General features: G+C 42.6%; 1 protein-coding gene across 2 annotated transcripts; it reads left to right on the top strand.

Annotated features, from left to right (window-relative positions):
• The first annotated feature begins 466 nt into the window (after positions 1–466).
• Positions 467–24,471, top strand: LOC147248854 (serine/threonine-protein kinase PAK 3). Of its 2 annotated transcripts, XM_086225623.1 has the most exons (16): positions 467–665; positions 13,159–13,352; positions 13,472–13,572; positions 14,480–14,633; positions 14,761–14,798; positions 18,509–18,571; positions 19,840–19,995; positions 20,083–20,257; positions 21,103–21,166; positions 22,005–22,053; positions 22,143–22,255; positions 23,035–23,152; positions 23,294–23,393; positions 23,544–23,740; positions 23,875–24,012; positions 24,260–24,471. In XM_086225623.1, the coding sequence occupies exons 2-16, from the start codon at positions 13,181–13,183 to the stop codon at positions 24,347–24,349; spliced, it is 1,728 nt and encodes a 575-aa protein (XP_086081749.1). In that variant the 5' UTR covers positions 467–665; positions 13,159–13,180; the 3' UTR covers positions 24,350–24,471. The 2 variants fall into 2 exon arrangements, with proteins under 2 accessions (XP_086081749.1, XP_086081750.1); XM_086225624.1 differs by lacking the exon at positions 18,509–18,571.
• The last annotated feature ends 1,131 nt before the right edge of the window (positions 24,472–25,602 follow it).

Below are 25,602 nucleotides of genomic sequence, written 5' to 3'. Positions count from 1 at the left end.
AGTCTTCTCATGGACAAAATCTCTCGTGTATTTGATTTCATTTCAGCCAGTTTGATTGCTGCTAGTCCTTTTTGTTCAACAAAATCTCTCCAGGATGCAGTTTAATTTAGATCAGTTTTATAATGGTTAGGTTTTAGTAAAGGTATACATGAAGGATTCTGTAAAATCCTGAATGAGGAACGTTTTAGGTCTAATTTCTGCAACAAAACTAACACAAGGACTTGCAGTTAAGTTCTCGAGTTTTACCAGCCTGGCTTTAACAGATCAGCACACAACCTGACAAGACTGCAAAAGAACAGAACTTCATCTGAACATGAGATCCCTACTTCCCGGTCCTTTCGCTCGGCAAGTTTGGTCTGTTAAACAGAAAACCAACTGTGTCTGTCTGCTGGCTGCCTCCTCCCCCAGACCTGCTGCCCGTATTAATATTCAGCCTCGCAGCCAATGGGCAGAGCAGGGCGGATGACATCATGAGCTAGGGAACAGTGAGCAGCCAGTGAAGCATCCAGCCTGCCGAACAAGCCTGCTTTTAGGGTCAGGAACTGGTCTGACAAGAGAATGGCAATCCTGCCTGTAAACTGTCTTTAGGAGTTGGCGATGAATCCAGGAGAGATCCAGGCCCAATGGCGACACACTGAGCAAGAGAATGTGAAGACATATTTCAGGTAATTCCCTCTCTGTGTATGCATTAGGGGATGTAGAGGGGGAAGGCAGAGCAGGGAGGAGAGGGGAGGAGGACGAGGGGGAGGCTGTGTATGTAGGGGTGCTTTGTAGCCTTTTTTTTTCTCTCCTTCCACTCTGCATTCAGCCCAGCTAAGGAGGCAGCTGTTTCATCAGCAGTCTGTCCGTGACATGGAAATGGATGCCTGCATCAGATGGGCTGGACGTATTCTGTATGATCATACACCCCCCCCACCCCGCTGCACCACATCGTCTCTGCATGCCCTCCCTTGTGCCTCACAAATAGCATCTTAACTGAAGGAGAGGTGTTAGAATCAATGGTGGCGTTTGTATGGGCCTGTGTGTGTGTGTGTGTGTGTGTGTGTGTGTGTGTGTGTGTGTGTGTGTGTGTGTGTGTGTGTGTGTGTGTGTGTGTGTGTTCGTCCGTCCTGGAGTAATGCAGCAGCTGCAGTGGCAATACTGAAACAAAAAAAAAAAGCAATGCTATTTCAGGTTTGTAGTCTGAAGGATGAATCTGTACTGGATGGGGGGAGTAGATGGGTGATGGATGTTCTATTGCTCTGAAGGATGCTCTTTTGTTTTCACTTGTGGCCTTTCTTGGAAAGGTGTTAGGAAAAAAGGACTTGTATTTCTCTTTTTTCACACACACCCACATAGAAGATGCTTGTGGCCTGGTTTTAAACATGAAAGTGTGTAGCTGTTTCATGGCGGCTGTAGTGACAAGCAGATATACAACATCTGGTCACCTGACTTCATTGGGGATGGGAGTGGGGGTGGGGGCTGGTCCTGTGAAAGCCGAGCCATTCCGCCTCGGATTCTTCCACAGCCATCAGTGCAGGAGGATATCGGCTATATGGCGTGAGCTGAATGTGTGTCTCGCCATCACCTCTGCTCATTTATATGACTGTGTCAAAGCCGATGGATGAAAGTGGGGGGGGGGGGGGGCATCTCCCCCAGGAAGCAGCACAGTCATCCTCTGGTTTGTGAGAGAAGCAGGGCCTGATGGGAGACCTGTTGTGTGAAAGAGGGATGCGAGGGGAGTCATCTCAGTGATGGAGGGAGGGTGAGATGATTGAGGAAGGAATTGGGGGATGGGATGTTGGTGCTACTCCCTGCAAACATGGGCCTCTTATACTGATATAGATACGCTCCTCCTTTCACTTCTGATCCATCTGCTCAGACACTATGACTGCACTCCATTCTTTTTTTACTTTTCAGCCCAGTATGGTACTGGGGCTGAAATATAATTTGTGGCTAACAGAAACCATTTGGGTACATTTTTGGGGGATTTTGTTGTTGTTGTTATTGTTGTTGTTGTTGTTTTTTAGAAAAAGCTCCAGACCATACCATTCAACAATGGGCTGGTAGTGAGACTACATACACTGATGGACTGCAACTTTACAGTGCACGTGTTGATGCATCATGTCGTTCAAATGAGGTGTAACATTGCTGCTGGGTAATCGATGTCTCCTCTCTTGGCCTTAGACACCGTGCACACTGATACTTACTAACCATGTGTCTGCTATGTTCACACTGAAATTGAATTAGCTGTTACTTATCAATGAGGATGCGCCATCTTGGATTTTTTTTGTAGATATGTTGATATTTTATTGCTGATATATACCAGTGTTGATATTATGTGGATATCAAACCAGGTTTATATGATATTTCCACATTGTACATACTGAAATCTGTCTAATCCAGTTATCTGACTGTTTATTACCTCAGGTTTTCCATTGGCTGGTGTAACCCAACACACACGCTCTCTCTTACCTCACCACGGCTAACAAAAGCAGGGGACACTGAAGCTCCCCCTGGCCTGTAGCCTGCTAACCAGGCTCTCTGAAATATGATAGTAGGACATACACACACACACACACACACACACATGTTGTCCTCCATCTGTTGAGGACGTATACCGCTGCTGGACCGGTTAGTGTTCAAAATAGCCTCTTGTTTATAGATGTGTGTGTGTGTGTGTGTGTGTGTGCGTGCGTGTGTTGGAGGGCCCGAGTGGAGCAGTGGTGTATTGTGGTAGGTGTGTCAGAGCTACAGTCTGTGTGTTGTGGATTAGCATGTAGGATTGGAAGCCATCTGGCCATTTTGTCTCAGAAAGGGGAGGGGTTGGAGGGATGGGGGGAGTAAGTGAGAGAGATGGATGGAGAGAGACAGAGAGAGAGAAACACTCACACACTGACACATTGACACAGCTCTCTCCGTAATCTCCCCTCTTGATGTCTGTTGCTACTTAGAGAAGAGTTGCTTGTCTCTGTGTGTTTACTTGAACCTCAGTGATAGTCCTAGTGAGACTCCTTTTTCCGATGTATCAAACACAAATATGAGTTAACCACCACAGTCATGTTGCTTGTTTTGTGAGGGTTCAAGCTTCTAGTAAGTAAAAGGCGCTGAAGCTTTCACAGTAAATCATTCAGTGGGTGAAAACCAGAGAAAAGAAGGGTGAGATGCTGCAGAGTAGGAAGATAGAGGGTTCACGAGGTTTAAGGGATTAACAAGTTTCACTGGGTCAAGAGTTTGTCGAGCGGTGTCTGAACTTGAACATTTCTGAAGTTAAACAGGCCACAGACTGTAACATGTTGAAGGCCATCGAGCGGGAGGAGGTTGAAGTGAATGAAAAGATCGCGGGTGAACTCAGATGTAGCTGGCAAGGCAGCTGTTAAGTCTCGTTTTGTTATTAAATCACATTTCGGTCCTCTTTTTGGTGGTTTTGGAGGTGAGGACTTCACTCACAGTGTGTTCAGGGACTTTTGGAGGTTTATCATGATTTTGATTGTTTTCCTGTTGAAAAATCCAGAAAGACTGTCGTTATAAGGAATGAAGTTCTGTACATTTAGGTGAAAGTGACGATTTCCCAGAGCAGTGTTGTCACAGTGATGCTTTGCCTCCTGGCAGGTCTGTTTATTTTCTCAGCTCCATAGAGGTGCAACTACTGTCTCTGTTAATGGACTCAAACGTGAATAATGGTGTTTGCAAAAGCATAATGCAGTGCAGCAAGTGGGAGACTAACAGATTTAAATGCGTGGCCTGTTGTAACAGTGAGACAGCAGCTAGACTTGATTATATTCAGTATAATTCCAGAACATGACCAAGACTCGCCGAATTGTGTTTGAAAATGAAAGCGCAATAAAATGTTACATTTCAATATATTGAACATGTAATTTAATAAAGATCAGTCATGAATGGCTGAATTTTACCAATTTGTTTTTAATCAAAATCTTTATGAATGAAGGAACACAAGTAAACATCTTAATTTGAGCACATTAGTGACAAATAAACCAGAGAGCACTCAGGCAGCTGATATACTCAGCCAAAGTCAAGGTAAAAAGAAAAAAAAATCCCTTTTTTGCCGTCAAACAAGCTCATGCTACACTCTACCACCAAGTTTGCTGAAATTTGGCATCATAGATTGTTGCGTAATCCTGACAGACACACAAACGAATGACAGCAAATGCTACCAAAAACATTAGAGTGCACCGACAGGACTGCCCGTGAGTGGTTTCTTGGGATGTAAGAGATGTAGGTCACCATTGACAACACATTATGCACTCCCTAGGGTGAAGGCGGCTAAAGTGATGAATAAAGTGGTGTTTTCAGCTCTTGCTCGGGTTTGACAGCTACTCATAGCACCCTATGATCAAGATAGGGTAGTCGGTTTATGAACCAGGAAGGAAACATGATTAGGGTTTTTTCATACAAGGGGCATTTGTCTGTTTCTTGTATGCTTTCATTTGGATTTGGATTTGTGTGAAACAATTAAACATTCTATTAAAAATGATGATGTTTCTGTCACAGGTACATGAAGCTATCTCAAAGGCCTGCTGGATATTCACATTTTTCCCCCTGCACATGAATTCTCTACATATGAACTAATCCTGCACAAACATAGTTTTTGCTGGAAACACAATAGAGAATTACATATTACATGCACACACTGTACTGTATCCTCTTCCTCTCTGTGTGTTCTGTTTTAATGCTTCTCACGTGCAGAGCAGGTGCACCAGCTTGCGTGGCAAGAGGGAACCCACTCCCCTCTCTGCCTCCAGCTGGCACTCTCACATACCCACCTATGCTACTCTGATAGGGAAAAAAATCCTCACTTTGGTACCTGAGAGTAAAACCAGAGGATTAGTAGCTTTATCTGTGCTTGCGTGTCAGTTGTGGAAACATGCAGAATAACACAAAGACGCTCATTCGGTTTAAGAAGCTTTCCTTGCTGATAATGTGCGAGCTGGAGTACAAGGCCAGTCGAAATGCTAGCTGATGTTGTTTAGGCTGTTATAGGTTGAGAGTAAAATTATAGAATCAAAATTACAGGATATAAAATTTCAAACTTTGGAAACTGAAAAGGGTTTAGGGTTAGGGTCTGTTTTATAGCTCTTCACACTGACAATTTTAATCATGTCATCATGCACTTTAGCCACCGACGTAGGTCATAACTATGATTGATACAAGCTAACTTTGATCACAATGCTTCAGACAGGGAAAACTGCGCCCACCAGGAGGCGAGAAGTAGTGCATATTATCGAATATCATTGATAAACCACCACCGCAGGGGGACAAAATAGATTAGTGGCAGTTATACCAACACTTATTGTGCTAAGCTAACTAGCGGTCAGCTAGTCTCTGAGGATCTCATACAGAGGAGAAAATGGCATCTATCTTCTTGCTTGGCTCTGGGGAGGATGGAAAATAAGCACAAAAAGTTTGTGTATTCCTTTAAATAGTTAAAAAATAAATAAATCAGCTTGATCTCTCAAATGAGTCGCTGTAGCTCAATATCACAAACCGTCTATCAGGTAGGAATTGTCTATGATATTAAAATTACTGATAATGGGAATGTGTTTTGAATAAAGTTAGACGTTGCTGTCAGGAATGACTGCTCTTTCGACAGTCAGACAAGTAAAGAGGTTCTTTCTTTTTTGTTTTTTGTGTTGTTTTTTTTTCCCCCCAGCCTTTGTCTACGTGACAGATCGAGCTGCCGTGTATTTTAAGCTCATTTGTCCAGTTTCATTGTTTCATTTTGAAAATTCTCCTTCACCTGACAGAGTAAAGCTGCTTCACATTAAAGTAGACTTTTATTCCACTGGCATCTCCTCCAGAGACGGCACGCGGCTCAACTGTCAGAACACAATGTGCAGCAGCTGCGTCCGCTCTCACTGCTCTGTAGTTTTATACCATGCTCTTAATTGAAACTTGTTTATTTATGCTGCTGGAAAAAAAAGAAACGTGCACTTCCTTAGAAATGGGTATCAAAAATCTAAATCTATATAGACATGAGGCCAAAGTGTGTGTGTGTGTGTTTATGTGTCACCACTGGGACGAGTTCACCAGAACTAAATATTAAATGACAGTATGAGCTCTCGAGCCTCCCCAGCAGGGGAGTTACGGAGAGGATGAAGCCTGGTAGAATGAGTGTCATGGTGGTGGTAGACTGTGGTTTAATAAGAGTCTGGAGGGTAGACAAACATTTACTCTAAGTATGGGAAACATTACCCAACAGCCTTTTGAGCTGAGGGGTTTTAGTCGTTTAAAAAGTAAGGAAATCAACCGACCATCCACAGAATCCTTTAATTCTTCAATAGTAAATATTGCAGGCAATTGGAGGAAATAAGGTTAATTAAGATGAGATCAGTGCTGAATTTAAACTGGCAAACCAAGATGCTTTTCTGCAGTCTTAATTTGTGATGATTGAATAAGAAAGGAGGGAAAAAAAGAAGAAAAAAAACCTCGCAGACTAAATTCTTCTAATATTTTCTCCACCTGAGATATGAGAAGATTTGTGGAGCTAAAACATTTTTCACATTCTGCTTCTATTACGTTTAGTAACCTGACCTAGTTTCATTGCTGTGAATGTCTTTGTGCCGTCCGTGTGGAAATAGAACAGTAATAAAACGTAAAGTGTAATAAATATACCAGATGTATGAAGTCACCAGGGTGCTGATGCTACAGCTCTCTGCTAACAAGTGTTTTCAACACTATCCATTAAAAAAAGGGGAGGAAAAAAGAAGCCTTGATCAAGTAAATAAGCTCAGACACAGACATCTGGCTGGTGGCTAATAATAGATTACTGGTTACTCGTGAGAGGTGTGTGTGTGCGTGTGTGTGTGTGTGTCTTTCTAAACAATCGCCATCATAGGGAAGCATATGTCAATGTACAGTTTTCCTGAAGGATGTGATGGGTCAGTGTGAACAGAAACCTCATGAGGATGAGCCTTTGATATCAAGTAATCATGCTCCAGTTGGCTTAATCTGAACCACCGTACGGCTTTTATTCCAACACAATTAAACAACATTCAGAATTTTCACAGCTTTCCCCCAAGGCATATGTATCAGATAAGACAATACAAGTGGGAGAGTGACTGGTGAGATAATACGACAGCTACATTCCTAGTCTGGAATGTTTCATGTAGTTGTTAAGATACTTTTGTTCAGTATCAATTGAAATTAAGTTAAATAATCGTAACAGCTAGAAAACACGCCGCCAAGGAGGCTACTTGAAGGTAGTATCATCAAATCTGCTCAAAATTCCTATTCTAAACCAACAAAAAAATAGTTCTTCTGGATCGAGTCCTCCCCCGATCAAGATATGTGGCCTCAACAAATTTCATCACGTTACGCTTAATTCATATCAACCATTTAATCGAAAATTTGTATTCTGGATGTACAAATTACAATCGAGATCATTTCCAGGAGATGAACCTTGGACTGAAGGAAAACCATTTCTTCCTTTTTAATATTACCTGTCTTTCCACCATATTTCATCAAAATCTCTTTCATCAGAAATAGTTTTCTTAAGATATTCTGCAACTAAACAAATAGACAGACACATGCCGGAGATCACATGACCTCTGTGGGAGAAGTAATAGCCTGCACTCTGAGACCACAGACCTCTGCCACCAGCCCACTTCTAAATAACCAGATATCAGCATCCACACAAAGTGCTATGCATTTATGAATATTATCAATGTACATATTCCTAGATTCACATTAATTCCACAGTAATTCCTGTATTTGCTTTGAAATGAGTGATCATGTCAAAATTTTAAAACATTTGAAGTCAAGTGATTCCTAAACCCTTCTAGAATGTAGTGGGTTCTTCAGTTGCCCCCGCTCCCCACCTCCACTCCAAGTTTGGTCAAAATTAGTCCACAGGGTTTTTGGGGTTTTTTTGTGTGAGATTATTGATGGATTGTCAAAGTAAAGACAAATGAATGGAGGATTGAATCATCATAATGGCGCTAACTAACTGCGCTTAAACGCTCTTATGTATCTGTTCTACTAAATCTTTCCTAGTTTATGCTCTTAGTTTAATACAAGTCCGTCTCACCTGTGACGAGCAAACTGATGAGTTTACTGTCAGTAAAGCTGAGATGTTAGACAACACGCGCACTCAGTCTCGTTTATGTTAGACGTGTGTGTGCGACTGTAGAAATGGGTGTTCTGTATGTGTATTTTACACCCACAGCAACAAATGTGAGTCGGTGTAATAAATCTGGATATATTGACAGAACTATCATCTCACCAGCGCTGGTTGACACATGGAAATATCCCTAAACCGAGACGTACCGTGTCCAAACACATTAGTGCTCATAGAGGCGATGAATATCTTCCTCCATTTGAAATGAAAATCGGATGACACTGCAACTTGAGAGTTTGTGTAGCAACACATTGACTGTGTGTGTCATTGGCTGTGGGACTTTAAGGAGGAAGTATCTGCTTTTTTTTTTTTTGGTTCTTCAGGTTTTGTGTGTGTGTGTGTGTGTGTGCGTGCGTGTGTGTGTGTCCACTGAGTTCAGGCAACCGGCCTTTAGAGATCCTAGAGATGGTTGTATCTTTTGTGAAACATTCTTCTTTTTCTCATAACAGCAGGAAAGGCCAAAGTGTTTGAAACGGCGTTCATCAGTTTCGTCTCCGGTGGTAAATGTACACCACCGAGATAGAGGAGATAACAATGGCTAACTGCCTCTCTGTAGTAACCTCTTTATCCTCTGAATGTCCTCTAGCTGTCCATCCCATCCAAGTAATCAGCATCCTTCAAAGAAGCACAGCCAAAGCTAAAGCCAAGTCGAACAGACAGTGTGTCCTAATCAGGGGCATGAAGAGCTGGGCTTACGGAGCCCTCCCCCCACTGTGGGGCCATTACTGGGCCGCCACGGACTCAAGATTAGAGCCTCTTCCCGTGTTAGCCAGTCAAATTCAGCATTAATGTTTGAAAGAGCAAAAAATGCCAGCTTTTCATGGATAGATTAATATTTTATGAGGGAGAAATGTGAAAACATCCCCAGTAATATCTGAGGGTAGCTGGTGTGGTGTGTCTGTGCTGTGTGTGGGTGTTTTCTTTTCTCATTGCCGTCAAAAACGTCACATCCAAACCAAAACAAGCCAAGTAAAATAAGCCTGAAATAGCATCTTCTAATCAGTCTTTTACATCTGCATTTTTGCTGTTTATAGCTCTTTAAAAAAAAAAACCTACAGATTTGTGAATGAAAGAATTGCTCCAGTCTCGTCTGCTGAGAGATTTTATCTTCGCAGGAGAATATCAGTGTGCAGATTTGTTTTATTACACTTAAGAGACCAGCTGATGCGCTCAGCGACGACCGCGCCTGCCTGTCAGTCTGCGTGGTAAATAGGTCAGTGTTTTATGTGAGTGAAGAATCAGAAACGTCTCTAGGTCTCAGTGAATCTGCCATCTTTCGCTCTTCCGCTGCTCAGCAGAGCCGCAGCAGCAGCAGACATTCAGGTGATTAGCAAGATAACCGCGCAGCAGAGTTTAGACATTTGTGATATATGAAATCACTCTCAAGGTTTCCTGATTCATCCTTCGGCTGGTCGCGCTGTTTCTCGCCGCGCTCGCAGCGATGACCACAGACCACCGCATTATTCACCCTGCTCCTCAATTCTGATCTATTTATGAGTGTGTGCTGCACATTCTACGATCTTTCTGTTGCATGTTGCAGATATCAGAGGATATGAATGCATCAAGTGCAAAAGGTCAAAATGTCGCCTAGTCGTTGAAACTATTGGACCCCCCCCCCCCATTTGGTGAGCTCATTGATCAGATCTCAGTCACTGTTGTCAGGTTTTGATCGCCCACATGTGGGTGAATGAATCCATGTCTGTCCAGGACTATTAAAAGCACAAGGCTATGTTAATGGATAAACAGAAGCATCATCCACAGCTGCAGACCCTGTTTATATATTTACAATAAAAACATCAGTACGTGGTCAGTCTGCTCAATGTTGAATGCTAAAGTTGTCAAGCTTTGGCACAATAAAGTATCAGCCAGCACCACTTATTCAGCATCTTTAAAAAAAAAAAAGTCTTTGTTAAGTTTTTCTTGATTAAAGTTCCCAGAGGTTATGTAAGCGCTAGTGTTTCCATGGTAACAGATTAAATTAAGTCGCACACCAGTTTAAGAGACAGGGGATGTTAGCAACAGCAGCTCTGTGGTTACGTAGCGAGCATATCGTTAGCCCCGCAGCCAACAGTTCATTATCTAGGCAGCGGAAATGTAGCGTTGGCCTTGGCCTCACGGCCCACCTGTATCTGGACGTGACAGCTGACACAAGGAACTGCTGCATATACATGTCTGGAGGGATGTGTGTTGTCGTGGTGGCCATGATGGCCGGCTAGCTTCATTTCTGTCAGCGGGTACTTGGTGTGAAATGTGTACGCGAAGTTGTGGCTTGAAGGCATTCCACTACAGAACTAAATAGCGAAATGAAAAAGGCAGAAGAACACCGGCGTGTTTAGAGACGAGGGGGATTAAGGAAATTACTACGATTAAAATTTAATCTGTTATAGGACGATGAGCAGGAGTGAGTGCAGGAGTGGCTGCCGTTCCGTGACAAGGTCCTCAAGCCTTGTTGTCTGAGACTCTTTCGCATGTCAGCAGTGTGAAATCCTTTTACAGTTTTTGCGGGTTCGGTTAACGACACACTTCGTCATCCCCACAACATCACATCTCATTAGATCCTGGAAATTACACATCGGCACTCAGGTGCCGCAAAAGAAAATCGGAAATATGAAATGTAGATTTGCACCTTCCTCCTGAAATATTTAATAATTCTTCTTATTCTCATCATGTCTGGAGAGCGGCACAGAAACACCGCTCAGTTCATTATGAAACACTTAAGATTATTTTGGTGTTTGATCTTCAAGACCTTTTCAGATAATGAAGGTTTTCAGATATTATATAGTCTGATTAAGATGAATGAAACGTTGGAATCCACCTAATTACACATTAATGCATATCACTAATATTATCAAAGGTAAGAAAACTCATCAGAAGAGACACTGTTCAGACTTAAGCAGCTAGATAAACCCGTAGTTGATGGAGAGTTTAAACAGCTTTTACAGATTAGCAGTTATACATCTTCTATCAAGGCAGAGCGCAGAAATAAAACATTCATTTATCAGCCAGACGCGGAATCCTAATTTTAGCTACATAACAGCCATAGGGTCACCATTCAGAGGACGCAATCTGGCTCTGGGTTTCCTGTCACAAGGAAACGACACAACGTTACAAATGTGTTTCACATGAAAACAAAAATCGTTTCTGAGATTTTAGGCAGTCCAGAGGAAAGCGGAGAGATCTTGTGCAATAATTCTGTTAGTGTGGAAATGTCTGATTAAATCACGGCTTCTTATCGTGTTACATCTTTTTCCTAATCTAATTCCTTCACTTCAAACCAGTTCTTTTGGGAAGTTAACAAAGAATAGGGTGTAACCAATCAGATTTAGCCTCGAACAGGAGACAGTTACGTAAAATTCTAAAGGCCGCTGTGAAGGCTCACCACAGTGCTCCCTGGGTAAGAGCTGAGGAGTGGTCTTTGTTTGCTAATGTAGGTCTCCACTAAGGGGGCAGCCTGGATGGCCCGCTTTCTGGGACGGTGGTGCTGCACATCTCATGATGGGCTTGGCCTCAGGGCGAGGCAGTGAAGGAGTCTAACATGGTGGTGGCTGGGGTGGAGGGAAGATGTGAGGATGAGTGATGGAAACGTTTCCTCTCGCCAGTTTCTGTCAGAGTCAACATCAGACTACGACTGCATCCTGGGAAATCATGGCAACATGATGCAAAAATATCCAGTTTAATGACAATTTTAAAACTCTTATCTTTATCTCCTCCTGATACAAGTAACCATCATCTGACTGTAATGAACTCTTTCATGTGGATTTGCCAACCAGCAGTCAGTGCTGCCTGCCGGTGCAGGATTCCTCTTGTTTGAATACTAAAATAGACCAAAGAATACTCAGACTACCATGAAAAGAGTTTTCTGTAAGCGTCAGATATGTCTGAATGCAGTCACGCTGCCTCAGTTCTGCTGCGGAGGAGAAGCGATTCACCCGAACCTCTGCAACGAGACATCCTGCTCAGACCTTTAGCGAGGTTCTCATCCAAAATGAATGTGAGAAATGCTGAGATTTTGTTGAGCCACATGGAAAAACACTATGAGGATTGTTGGAAACGATCTACGTCACTCTGCCGTTGCCCAGATGTTTTTTCAGTTGTAGAATATGAAAGGAAGTCAATGTTGGAATTTTTTGCTGATGTCTGATATGTCAATATTGTACAACTAATATAGTCGACAGTATTTGTCGATGAGGGTATTCTATGTATAAAAAAATTGTACCATGTTATTATATTTATGATATTTTCATACATAAAGTTGAATTTTGAAGAGCTTAGAAATTTTCCATTCATCCATCCATTCATTTTCTACTGCTTATCCTGTTAAGAGTCTGGGGGGCTGGATCCTATCCCAGCAGCCTTCAGGTGAGAGGCAGGGTTCACCCTGGACAGGTCACCAGTCCATCACAGGGCCAACACATAGAGACAGACAACCATTCACACTCACAGTCACACCTACAGTCAATTTAGAGTATCAATCAGCCTCGTCCCCTCTTGATGTCTTTGGACTGTGGGAGGAAGCTGGAGTACCAGAGAGAACCCACACAGGAACAGGGAGAACATGCAGACTCCACACAGGAAGATCCCGTGCCTGAGGCGGGGATCGAACCCGGAACCATCTTGCTGTGAGGCAACAGTGTTGACCACTGCACCACCGTGCTGCCCTTAGTTGAGAAGTTTTATTTTAATTAATTAAAAAATAAACAATTGAGATGGAAACACTGTCCAACAAAGGGTGGAGTGTAAGTTTAGAGCCTCTTTACACAAACACATGAACACACATATTTTGTGTATTTTCTGTTGCTGAGCATCATCTAACAAGCTGTCTCAACCATTGCCTGCTGAGATATTGACAGAACCATTTACAAGTTTAATCCCTTGATATTCTTGTATTGTTTTCTCTGAGGCTCGAGCACGTTATGATCCAGAAATCACCCTAAACTGCCTGTCACCGATCTATGTGCAGACTTCTAAATCTCCCATTTGTGTGTGTGTCTCTCTCTCTGTCTCTCTCTCTCTGTCTCTCTCTCCCTCTCTCTCTCCACCAGGACATTGTGAGTGCTACTAAAGATGTCTGATAGCGTTGATATTGAAGAGAAACCACCAGCCCCTCCCTTGAGAATGAACAGTAGTTCCCGAGACTCTTCATCAGTGAATCACGCCTCTAAACCGCTTCCAATGGCTCCAGAAGAGAAAAACAAGAAGGTCCGCCTGCGCTCCATCTTCCCTGGGGGAGACAAGAGTGGGTATCCCTCATCTCACGTCACAACTGCATTCATTCATGTGTAATCTATGACTTCATCGTGAATGAAAAGAGTTAAAATGCAGTGATGTATTTGTATGTGCGGCTGATTCCTGTAGCAAACAAGAAGAAGGAGAAGGAGCGTCCTGAGATTTCCCTTCCCTCTGACTTTGAACACACTATTCATGTCGGCTTTGATGCTGTAACAGGAGAATTCACGGTGAGTCTCTCTGTCACCTGACAGTCACTCATGCAAACCAGGAAAATCTTCCTCCCTCATATATTTCTAAAAATATTGCAATTCCCCCGAGTTGAGATAAAAACTGTATCTCTTCACTTAAAGTTGGTATACACACTTTCAGAATCATACGAATGACAGAAAGTTTGAATTACATTTAAGATGCAGTTTTACTCTACAGGAGATGTTCTGCCCAAACTCAGATGTAAAATGCAACGAGACATCATTTATCTATCAAGCAACTGATGATGTCATCACTGGTGTCTTATTACCACCCCACAAATATTGAGCCATATTTTGCCTTTTTCTTTTTGGCAATTTGGTGCCTAGGGTTGCTAAAGTGACGTCTTCACGGTGTATAGTATACTGCATGTGTGAGATGTCGGGGGGGGGGGGTGCTTGCGCCATTGATTCAAAGGTCACAGGTTAAAGGAAAAAGTATAAGGAAAGGAAAACCTTTTTTGACTTTATAATGAAAAAGTTTTTAATGTTCCAAAAACATACAGTGTCATTGTAACTGATAATAACTCTGCAAAGATATAGCACAGAGCTAAAGGCAAAACTGAGAGCAGTCAAATATTTCTTTGTGAAACCAGCATGTGTTCGAAGAACTGACAGAAAACATCCATGTCTGTAGAAATTTTGATTTCACTGTACCAAAGCTTTGAAGTTATTCTGCAGTGCTGCAGAATAAGAGGAATAGTTTCACATAAAAACTCAGAAAACAGAATTTTTTTAGTTGAGCTTGGTTTAGTTGTGACTGAAGAACTATCGACAACCTTCATTTTTTTTTCCCAAAGGAAGATGCTCAGATTACGTGGTACACTTGACAACTTGTAATATGTGTGCGTGTGTGTGTGTGTGTGTGTGTGTGTGTGTGTGTGCGCAGGGTATTCCGGAGCAATGGGCCAGACTCCTACAGACCTCCAACATCACGAAGCTGGAGCAGAAGAAGAACCCACAGGCTGTGTTGGACGTCTTAAAGTTTTACGACTCTAAAGAGACAGTCAACAACCAGAAATACATGAGCTTCACCTCGGGAGGTATGCAACAGCTGATCCACGACGAAGTGAAAGACAAATCTCATTGACAGATAATGGTTATATTTGTATTTACATTGAAATTTTCATATAAACTTCCAATAAAAAAGATTTATTTTCGCTGTTTCAGACAAGTCAGCACATGGCTACATAGCAGCAAACACTCTGGTGAGTTATAACATATTCTTCCTTTAATTGTTTTTAATAAGTGTTTTATTATTACTCCAAAAAAAGTAAAAATCTGGCAAAATACACATTAGTTAATTCTTCAATTTAAATCAATAATGATGTCAGATAAAAAAAACCTTGCTGGAGGCGGCACCTTTCTCTGTTTAAGAATCTGATCGCTGCGATTCATACTTAGGCTCTTACTATTATTATGGTGTAAATGTGCCAATTTCAAAATAATCTGATATCCAGGCTTCCGCCATGCACCATCTCTTTTATGTTAGGAAATGTAATCGTTAATGATTTATGTAATAATTAAACAGGTAAGTCGGCTTTATCTTCTCATGCTGAACCTCTCTCGTCCCACCAAAGTAAATCTCTTCCCTCACTCCTCTCTGTCTGGTCATCTCGGGGATGTTACTCTCGGGCACACTCATTTCACACACCCTTTAATGGGCATTGTGTGTGTGTGTGTGTGTGTGTGTGTGTGTGTGTGTGTGTGTGTGTGCGCGCGTGCACTCGTGTGTTCCCTGCAGGAGACCCACTGCCCTCACTATGCAGTATAATTCCCTGAATTTTGCAAACATGCCAGTCACTTTGCACAGAAACGGAGACTGCTGTGAGAGTCACTGCTGCTCATTGTTTATTTTTCCAATCTACTTAACCAGATTTTGAAATACCCACAGACAAGCCTCAGTGGAGGCTCAGCTTGCATCTAGGAGGACTCCCGCTATGCTGACCTCATTCCTGGCTTTGACCAGAGTAATCTATGCTTTCAATGCCTTGGTCTGTGCACGCTCAGTCGGGTGAAGGAGTGGAATCTGAGTCTGTTCAGGGGGATTCGCCACCCCGGGCGAACTATACTAGGATGGCTTCATGCAGGCTGGTTCTTGAAAGAGCTCTTTGCTGGTGAAGGGCATGCGGGTTCAGCAGTGAGGCTAAGAGGTTGCTCAGTGAGGGTGCATCTCAGCTTCGGACTGACACAGCGGTCCACAGCCTCCAATTCGCTGCAGTGCCATAGATTGGGCCACATTGCCTCAGGCAAGGACAACCACTGGAGAGGTGCCAGTAATCAATAACCAGCCTGTATGAACAATTTATCTAATATCTAAGAGAAACACTGGGCCTCATTCAAGAAATGTTCTTACAAAGATATGTGTTCTTGTTCATAAATGTTTTTTTAACCCTTAATTTAGTCTTACAGGCAGGAAGCAAAGCCTAATGGCTGTTTCTATTCCTCACTTCTGACATCTGTTGTGTACCTCTCGTAACTGTCAGTCACCCAGACAGGCAGGAAGTACACAGTCGATGTCACGAGGCTTTGCTTCACGTCTGTAAAACTAAATTAAGAGGTTAACAAAAAATCTGTGTGGAAGAATAATTCATGAATGAGACCCACTAACCTATCATGTCACACCAACTTACCTGCCGTCTTGCTTAATATTTCAGAGGTGCTGTGTCTTAACCTCTTCTCATATTGTCTTGTCACCAAGGATCAAGAAATAGCAATGTGTGAAACCATTTACCCATAATCCTTTACCGAGATGTAAAAAAAGAAAGAAAATGTGTCTGTCAGCCGGCGCGTGTGAGAACTGCATCCGTTTTAATCAGCTATGTTGCCTTGTACCTCACCTTGACCTCTACTCGGCATATATTTATAACTTTGGGTATTGGTGCTGGAGACATGTGTTGCATCCTAATGATGACAAAACGTTGCAGTCAAATTTTAGAGTGGGAGACTTGTGTGAGACATCCCAAACTGAGCGTCCTGTGTCTGATAATGGTTGGTTAATCAGAGATCTGCTGATAGGAAAGACAGAATAAAACAGGACAAACAGAAAGACGATTGAAACAGGGACAGGTGATGGATTGTCACTGTTATAGTTTTTTTTCCCATTCTTCCTTCAAATCTTACTTCAGTGTGTTTCCTGAGTTTTAGACCACAGAGGTCACCTGACAACCCACATTAACAGCTGGGAGAGAGAGAGAGAGAGACGGAGAGAGAGAGAGAGAGAGAGAGAGAAAGAACTTTGCCACCTTTAACTCTCATGTCTTTTTGTAGATGTAAAACTCTATGTAACACATAGCATCATGTTAGATGCTTCAGGAAGGGAACAGAGGAATAATTGATTTGGAAAAATCGAAACTAAGCATAACTGATGTTTGAACAGATTCATAATTCAACTTTTGTCCGTTCAGTCAGGACTAAAAGCCCCATAGCTCTGAAACTGTTGGATTAAAGTGTTCCTTTTTGATGTCAATTCATTGGTTTCAGCTTTACGCACCAATTACAGTAACAACTATTAGAAGGACGTGTGAGCTGCAGCTCAAGAAAAGTTGTCACGCGACAATGTTTATGACTAACATGGTCGTAATTATTAAGGTTATGTTGTACATTGAAACATAGAGATGGTCTGGGACAAAACGTTCTTTTGTGAATGAAAAAAAAAAGGTTTCCAAAATAAACCTAAAACGCCTGAAGTCAGAACAACAACAAAAAAAAAACCCTCAAGTTCATCATCAAGGCGCTAGTTGCTAGTGGGATGATGTAATGGTTATAATTGCACTGATGCACTGATAAATTAGCATCATGTGGCTATTTGCAGCAATAAATAGCATGACTGTTTTCATTTCCCGCTTTGTCAACAAACAGCGTGTTAAACAGGAGAAGAGACAGGATCATTGGTGGGCAACAGGGACAAACGCAATGAAAAGGATATATGAAGGGACATTAACTGAGGTTTCATCACATTATTTGTTGTAGTGTAAAATCTAATACACATATTTGCCACTTACAAGTGAGACCCAGACGAGCGGATAACCTAGATAACTTTCTCTCCTCTGTGCACGCATTAGGGATCTGAGACCAGCTGACTGCTAGTTAGCTTAGCATGATAAATAGTAGTGTGTGGGAGGTGTTAACTCCATCATCCCTGCTCAGTTTCCAAAACCTGTAGTTGCTCCTCTGCTTCATCTCTGCTCTGATCATATAGATCAGGTTCAGAAGTAATCCTCCTCACTCCCTCTTAAAAAGTCAGACATAGTTTGTAGCAGCAGCCACGGTTCTAGTTGTTGATAAATGTTTGGGACTTTTCTCTTTTGTTAGCTTAAGTCTTCGGTTGCTATGTCAAATCACTGGGCCAAGTCAGGAAAGCAGTTCCAGCGATGTATCTGACTCTGAAATTACAATATCTTACAATTTGAAATGTTATTATGAATGTCATTTGGTGACCAGACAGAGGTATGCTAACACTTCCCACCCACTATCATTCATTGTGCTAAGCTAACTAGCAAGAGTCTCAGACTCCCGAATGCAGCACATAAGAGAGAAGGGTGTCTGTTTTCTGGAACGGATCTTGGGAGGATAGAAACTATGTTTCTCCAAAACTTGACGTGTTCCTTAAACAATAAAAGTTCATGAGCCAACGCCAACGTCTTTTACCCCGCTGTCTCCTTTTTGAAGCGGTCGGTTAAAATAACTTCTAATGTCCTGATGTCTAAAGAGAGAGGAGAGGAAACTTCCGCTTGGAGACAGCTTTGGTTGTACCTCTCCTCATGCTTTGTTATATTAGGGGACAAATTACCAACCTAATGTCCATCCCTCAGTAGCGTACCCCTGCCCTCCCCCCTCCCCCCTGAATCCACTTACTCTCAAACATTGTGTGGGTTTGTTTTGAGTAAATCCTCCCATTTTCAACCTTCACATTCAGAACCGACTGCTGTCATCTGGGCCTCCTGTCAGCCTTAGAACCTGCAGCGCATTATTTGACAAGGTAACTTCTCCATATTACTTTCCACATGATGTATCTCTGCATTGGCTTTCCAGATAAATTGATCTCCTAATTTGAATTATACCCAAAATGCTCACAAATATTTCATTTTAGAGGCATCATCACTCTCTGTATTGAAATTTCACGGGGGGTATGATTGGATCTCTTAGTTTAGGATGTTCACTGGTGTATTCATTCTCTTCTACTAGAGCGCCTCTTGTTTTTGAAATGGCAGGGCAGGGGCGCATGCCACAGAGGGTTGTGATGACTTTTGAGCTGCATGTTTGCGTTCATATTCCTTCCGATTTTTGATCCACATTACCAATAATCTGCCTGTAACTTCATCACCATCGTAGACATTAGCGCATGGCTCTGTAAGGAAAAACACATGGCACTGCTTACAGATAGCCAGGCACTCATCTCTGCACTGCGGTCTTGGCCCAGCCGTCCTCAAAGCAGGTCAGAGGCCCTGGATGTCTGAATGAAGAACCGGGACACTCGCTCTTTAATAGACCTAAGCTGCACTGCTTCATTTATGCATGACAAGACTGAAAAGGGAGGTTTCTATTCCATGAGAGGGAGATGATCTGAGGCCAACAGAGTTTTAGTCTTCAATAAAGCCTGTGTATTAAGCGTCATAAACATATCCGAAGAGATTTAATCACACTTGTTATGAAAGGTATATCTGTAGTTCATCAACACATTGCACATTCCTGCAATGTTGCAGCATGGTTTTTTTTTCTCCTCTCACACATTTTAACACAGAACACTTTGTTCCTATTTAAAGATTCATTCTCATTCATAGCACACCTGACCCGACCCCTCGGCTCAAAAATCCCCGCAGATAAACGGCACTGAATGGCTCCTCACTCTTTCTTTTAAACACTCATAACAATCCCCTCCACTATAATCACAAATTCTCTCAACAGTCTTTTTTTGTGTATGTTTGCATAAAATCACAATTACACGTGATCACAGCAGGTTAAGTGTATTTTATGTGCTCCTTTTGGGATGACGTGTTTAATATGATGCATTTTTACTCTCCGGTATATTGTTTCTGTTTTATGGTTGAAGTGAACTCTATTCTTAAGTCATTAACTCGCCCATTTAAATTGTGGTAAATTGGGTTCACAGAGTTTTTACTGTGTTATACAAAGAAAATATTTCTGTTTGATTTGTGGACAAAAATTGAGGTTCTGCACCTTTTTTGTTTTGTTTGTATTCCATGCTGCTTTGTGGCACATGCGCCTACTTACATCTCATTCCTACAGGGTGCCAAAACATCATCGTCAGAGCCCCCAATCGCTCCGCCTGTATCAGAGGAGGAGGATGAGGAGGAAGAAGAAGAGGAGGAGGAGGAGGAAGATGAAGATGATGATGATGAGCTGCCCCCGGTCATCGCGCCTCGACCTGAGCACACTAAATCTGTTAAGTTTAACCAGCGTGATTAAGGAGTCTGTTCTGCTGCGTGTGTAATCTCCCATGAGTTTCTTTTAACACTTGTGCTCTTGCAGATCTACACACGCTCAGTCATGGACCCACCAAAGCCTCCCACCCCCGTGAAAGAGGTGTTGACCCCACCAGAGTCGCAAGTCCAGCCAGAGAACACATCCAACACAATGTATCGCCATACTGACCGTCAGAGGAAGAAGTCCAAAATGACGGATGAGGAGATTCTGGAGAGACTCAGTATGTGTTCATACAAAGTCTTTTTGTGTGTGTTAGTCAAAAATATTGGGGTTGACATAGCTCAGAGGTAGAGTGGCCGTCTAGCAACCAAAGGGTCGCTGGTTCGATCCTCACTTCCCCCGGTGACCATGCCCAAGTATCCTTGAGCAAGATACTGAGCCCCTAATTGCTCCTGATGGCCCTGCGACAAACTGGCGACCCCCGCCTCTCACCCAATGTCAGTGGGGGCAGGCTCCAAGCCCCCCCCCCCCCCCCCGCCCCCCACACACACACACACACACACACACAGAGGAGAGAAGGGTTTCTATCTTTGGAGAAGATGGACAACAAATGAATTTCCCAAAAACTAAAACATGTGCCTATAGGGACACTCAGGTCGTGTCCATAGTATGAAAGTTTTTCTTTGACTAAAATTAAAAAGGATTTATGTTCGACATTTCACACAAACTACACCTTTTTTAATTACTTCTAACTATAATAAAAGACAAAAATGCTGTTGGGAGTTGGTTGTGTGTGTGTGTGTGTGTGTGTGTGTGGTAGTTCAAGCTTTGATGTGCAGCAGTTTCTTTTCTCCATCTTGTGTATATTTAGAAGAGTATAACACATACCAAGTGAACTAATGTGATCCAAACAGTCCTTCATTGATTAATTGCAGTCTTAACCTGCACTGCTACTCTCGCAGCATTGTAATATTAATGAACTTCAGCCTAACTTTGGAGGACACAAAGTTAAATAAGGATGACAGCACTACAAACCAGGCCATCTCTGCTTTGAGAAGCGATTCTCCCCTGATGTTTTCTGTGTATTGAGGCCATCACTTAATTATTATGTATCTGTTTTCTCAGGGAGCATCGTGAGTGTGGGGGATCCCAAAAAGAAGTATACACGCTTCGAGAAAATAGGACAAGGGTGAGACTTCTGTCTGTGATCGTAATCCAGTCGTCATGGTTGCTGAAATAAAGCGATTTCAGGAGCAGTCAGTCTCTCCAGCAGAGACAGAGGCGGGGTTAGGGGGAATGACTGGGTTACAAAAGAGGAAATGAGAACAGTATCCTGGAATGGCTAAAGGCTAGATTAGCTCATCTCTCTCTCTCTCTCTCTCTCTCTTTCTGTCACTCCCTGCTCACTGCACAGACAAGATAAACTATGATGCTCGTTCTTTCCATGACTGATCAGGAAGTACTGTCTTTTAGATATTATTTATTTCTCTTATTCTCTTCATTAACTTTGAAGTACCAGGAAGTGGTGCAGGTGTCAGTGATTAGCAAGAGAGAAAGCGTCAAAAGGGAAATAGCAGAAGTGAAAATGTTACGCATCCAAACAAGAGGAGAGGATGGATGCAAATCTCAAGCCAAAGCTGGAAATCCCCTTAACATCCAAGTGTTTTAGTAGGTTGTGTTTTTAGCACAGGAACCAGGCCTTAAATTAATTCTCCAAATTTTTCATTCTGACTGATAAGAAAAAAACAAAACAACAACAACTATGTTTGGTGGTAATTGAAAGTCTATACCTGAATATATGTGCGCAACACAATTTAGCATAAATTAAGTTCCTGGATCCAGAAGACAATCTAAATCTATTTGTGATATTCTTACATCAAGCAAAAGCACTATCGAACCCAATTTCCTTTATTTCATATTGCTATGTTTTTGAGAAGAAATGTCAGATTTTGCCTCAAAATGGTGCCAAATACATCCAACATAAATTGAAACGTCCTCAAAACAACGCTTTTTGTGCATTTCTCCAGGGCGTCCGGCACTGTGTACACCGCCATCGACATAGCAACTGGCCAGGAGGTAAATCCCATGAAGATGCTGATTATTTAATATTTGCATAAATGTCACATTTTTTGGTTCCAAACGAAAACTTGTGTGTTTTTTGTCAGGTGGCCATTAAGCAGATGAACCTGCAGCAGCAGCCTAAGAAAGAGCTGATCATCAACGAGATCCTGGTGATGAGGGAAAACAAAAACTCTAACATAGTCAACTACCTGGACAGGTCAGTGCTCGCGGACGTGTTTGTGGACCCAACGGGTGTACGAGAGAGTTAAAAGAGAAGCTTCTCTGGCAATCTCTAAATGGATTTTAGTCCTCACCCCCACAGTCTGGTGTTCAATGAAGGAAGCTTAATTTTCAGTTTCACTTCATCAGATTTGTCCTCTTCTTCCTCTTCTTCTTGACGACGGTCGGCATTATTTATAAGATGCATTACTGCCACCTACTGTTGTGAACCAGAGAGAATCCTTTCACTTGCATCAAATTCATCAAATCAAAGAATTGCTGCGCTGTTCAAAAACTTAGATATAATGACGACATCACGTTGCTGCTTGTTTACGTACAGTAATTAGATAACGAGATGGAATTGCTGAAGTTAACGAAACATTGATTTAGCGTTAATCTCATTGTCTCATTTTGCATCCTTAAGTTCGGTCTGCAGCAAATTTAAGGTAATCTTAAACTAAATTTAAAAACAAAATGTAATTAGTGGACAGGAGATAAAAACAATATTAGCACCCTAATCAGCATTTATTTACAAAGACCCTTTTGAGAATGAACAGTTGTAAACTCACAGAAACAGATAACGCATGATCAAAGTCAGTCCAGACATGTGTTCATCGGTCTTCTGAGCTCAGGTATCTTTGATTTATCAACAGATATCTATAAGATGGCATTGATCAGCAGATATCATTACTCATAATTGACTATTATTGTGAATTTACCGTCGAGGGATTAGAAATAATCTGCTATAAGGTGCCCATCCATCTCTCTGTTTTCTAGTTATTTGGTAGGAGATGAGCTGTGGGTGGTGATGGAGTACTTGGCGGGAGGATCGTTGACAGATGTCGTGACTGAAACCTGCATGGACGAGGGCCAGATCGCTGCGGTTTGCAGAGAAGTAAGAAGCCAAATGTAGACATCAGCAGAACAAACCTCCCCTCCTGTACTGCTGTCTAGCTGACCTTTATGTTCACGTCAACTTATTCGAACAAGAAAAATCCACAGCTTCCCTTTATTTGCTTTGTGTCCTTCTCCGTAGTGTCTTCAAGCCCTGGACTTCCTACACTCCAACCAGGTGATTCATAGAGATATAAAGAGTGACAACATCCTCTTGGGAATGGACGGATCTGTCAAGCTCAGTAAGTCTTCTTGTTTTGTCAGAACACAAATGAAATCTTTTTTTTTTTTTTTGGTTTAGTGTGGCAGAATTAAAGTAAAGGGAGGATCGTGTTGAATGAAAGCTCGCTAAACAAACCCCTGCATGTCCCTCCCTCCATCTCCCTCTGCAGCCGACTTTGGCTTTTGTGCCCAAATCACTCCAGAGCAGAACAAGCGCAGCACGATGGTGGGCACGCCCTACTGGATGGCACCGGAGGTGGTGACTCGTAAGGCTTACGGCCCCAAAGTAGATATCTGGTCTCTGGGAATCATGGCGATAGAAATGGTGGAGGGAGAACCACCCTACCTGAATGAGAATCCACTCAGGGTAAGAAACAAACCTCAAGCCTGGACCGCCGTTGCTCCTCAGTGGTCATACATTGTGCAGGGAGATGAAATATTCAGGCTTTCTCTCGTGATGCCCTCATTTGATAATCTGTTTTGCCGTGGCCATGTTTGCAGGCGCTGTATCTGATAGCAACCAATGGGACTCCAGAGCTACAGAACCCAGAGAGGCTATCATCTGTCTTTAGAGACTTCCTCAATCGCTGTCTGGAGATGGACGTGGACCGCAGAGGTTCTGCCAAGGAGCTGCTTCAGGTACCGTACTACCGCCTGCTAATCCTCCATGAACATGCTTTCATAAATGTGCACTTGTGCAGCTAAACTCTGTAAATTTGGTCTTCCTTTAGACTTGAATATTAAGACTTCAAACCCTCATCAAAGTATAGTAATCCAGCTCCTGCTTTCTTCAAGTCCTGCAGGAAAACCTCACTTAATGTGAACTTTTATAAATTTGGGATGCTGATTAACTCCGTATTGATGTTTTATTTCATGTTGTCTGCAGCATTCCTTCCTCAAGCTGGCGAAGCCCCTGTCCAGCCTGACGCCTCTGATTGTAGCTGCGAAGGAAGCCATAAAGAACAGCAGTCGCTAGGGTGTGCCCTCTGTCCCCGCACCCGAGGCTGGCGCCCTGCCTGTGATGTGTGTGCTCAAGGGGGGGCAAGGGCATGGATGTATGGAGGTTGGTTGGCGTGACAGTGACAGCACAAGGCGCCAGGGTGGGGGGGTGGGGGGGGGGGTGGGATTGTGACTTGCAATGAGAGCACAAGGACAAAAGACCCCCAGGCTTCATTTGTAGGATGGACATCTGGCCTTGCAGCCTCTCGGCCCATGCTGCTACCTTTCCTCCTCGTTTACTTCTGCAGCAGCATCTGTACACGTAGAGCAGTCCATCACAAGTGTGTGTGGGTGCGTGGGTGTGTGTGTGTGGGTGCACGCAAAAAACGTGCACATCTTTGTGTCGTATGTATTGTTTGGAGGGGGGGCAGCTGCTTCCAGACCAAAAAAAAAACCCAAGAAAGTGCGCTCTTTTTCATGAAGAAAATAAATTAAAGAGCTGGTGATTCCTGACCTGAGCAGCTTCAGGCTCTCTTTCTTCTAGACCCTCCGTGGAGCGCAATCAGAATGGGTGGCGTGTGTGTGTGTGTGTGTGTGTGTGTGTGTGTGTGTGTGAAAGAGAGAGAGAGAGAGAAAGTAGGGGTGCAGCTACAGGGGAAAGTCAGGTGTCATTCATTTTGCGTAACCTAAACCAGATTTAAACATCCTTCATTCATTGCTTCATTGTGCTGCCGAGGTTCTCTCCTCTTCATCTGAGCTGACTCCATCATAGAGTCACTTGAGGTCGTGGAGGCGATCTATAGTTTATTTGCTCAAACAGAAGCAACATATCAGTGTCGAATTTGAGATCACGCACGTGAATTTTACTCACCCTCTTACAGCTTTTCTATTCCTGAGCAGCACTCCATGCTAACTTTCTTTTATGCTATTTATTTTACAATTTGAATACTTTGATTATCAGTTCCAGGAAGAATGTGTATAATGTTCGTTTGGTACGATCGTCATTCTTTTCATTTAACCCCTTGATTACACATGCAACTATTTTTTTTTTAATGAATAAGTCGGTTCAAAGTAATATGCATGTCCACATAACTGAGCATATTCACCGTGTGCAAGCAAACTGATTATTCATAGATACTGAATGTGTTCGGTTCTCTTGATATTATAACAGAACTGTGTCAAATTTAGCTTCTCAATTTATGACATGGTGGTAATGTTACATTTCACAGCTCAGTGTTCAATACAAGCAGACAGAAAATAACTTCAAAATTATAAATATGGATATTTTGG

Source organism: Aulostomus chinensis, chromosome 15 (assembly GCF_037954235.1).
Source record: "Aulostomus chinensis isolate RoL2024-O1b breed Wild chromosome 15, RoL_Achi_v1.0, whole genome shotgun sequence".
NCBI lineage: Eukaryota > Metazoa > Chordata > Actinopteri > Syngnathiformes > Aulostomidae > Aulostomus > Aulostomus chinensis.
This window is presented reverse-complemented; position numbering and strand designations above follow the sequence as displayed.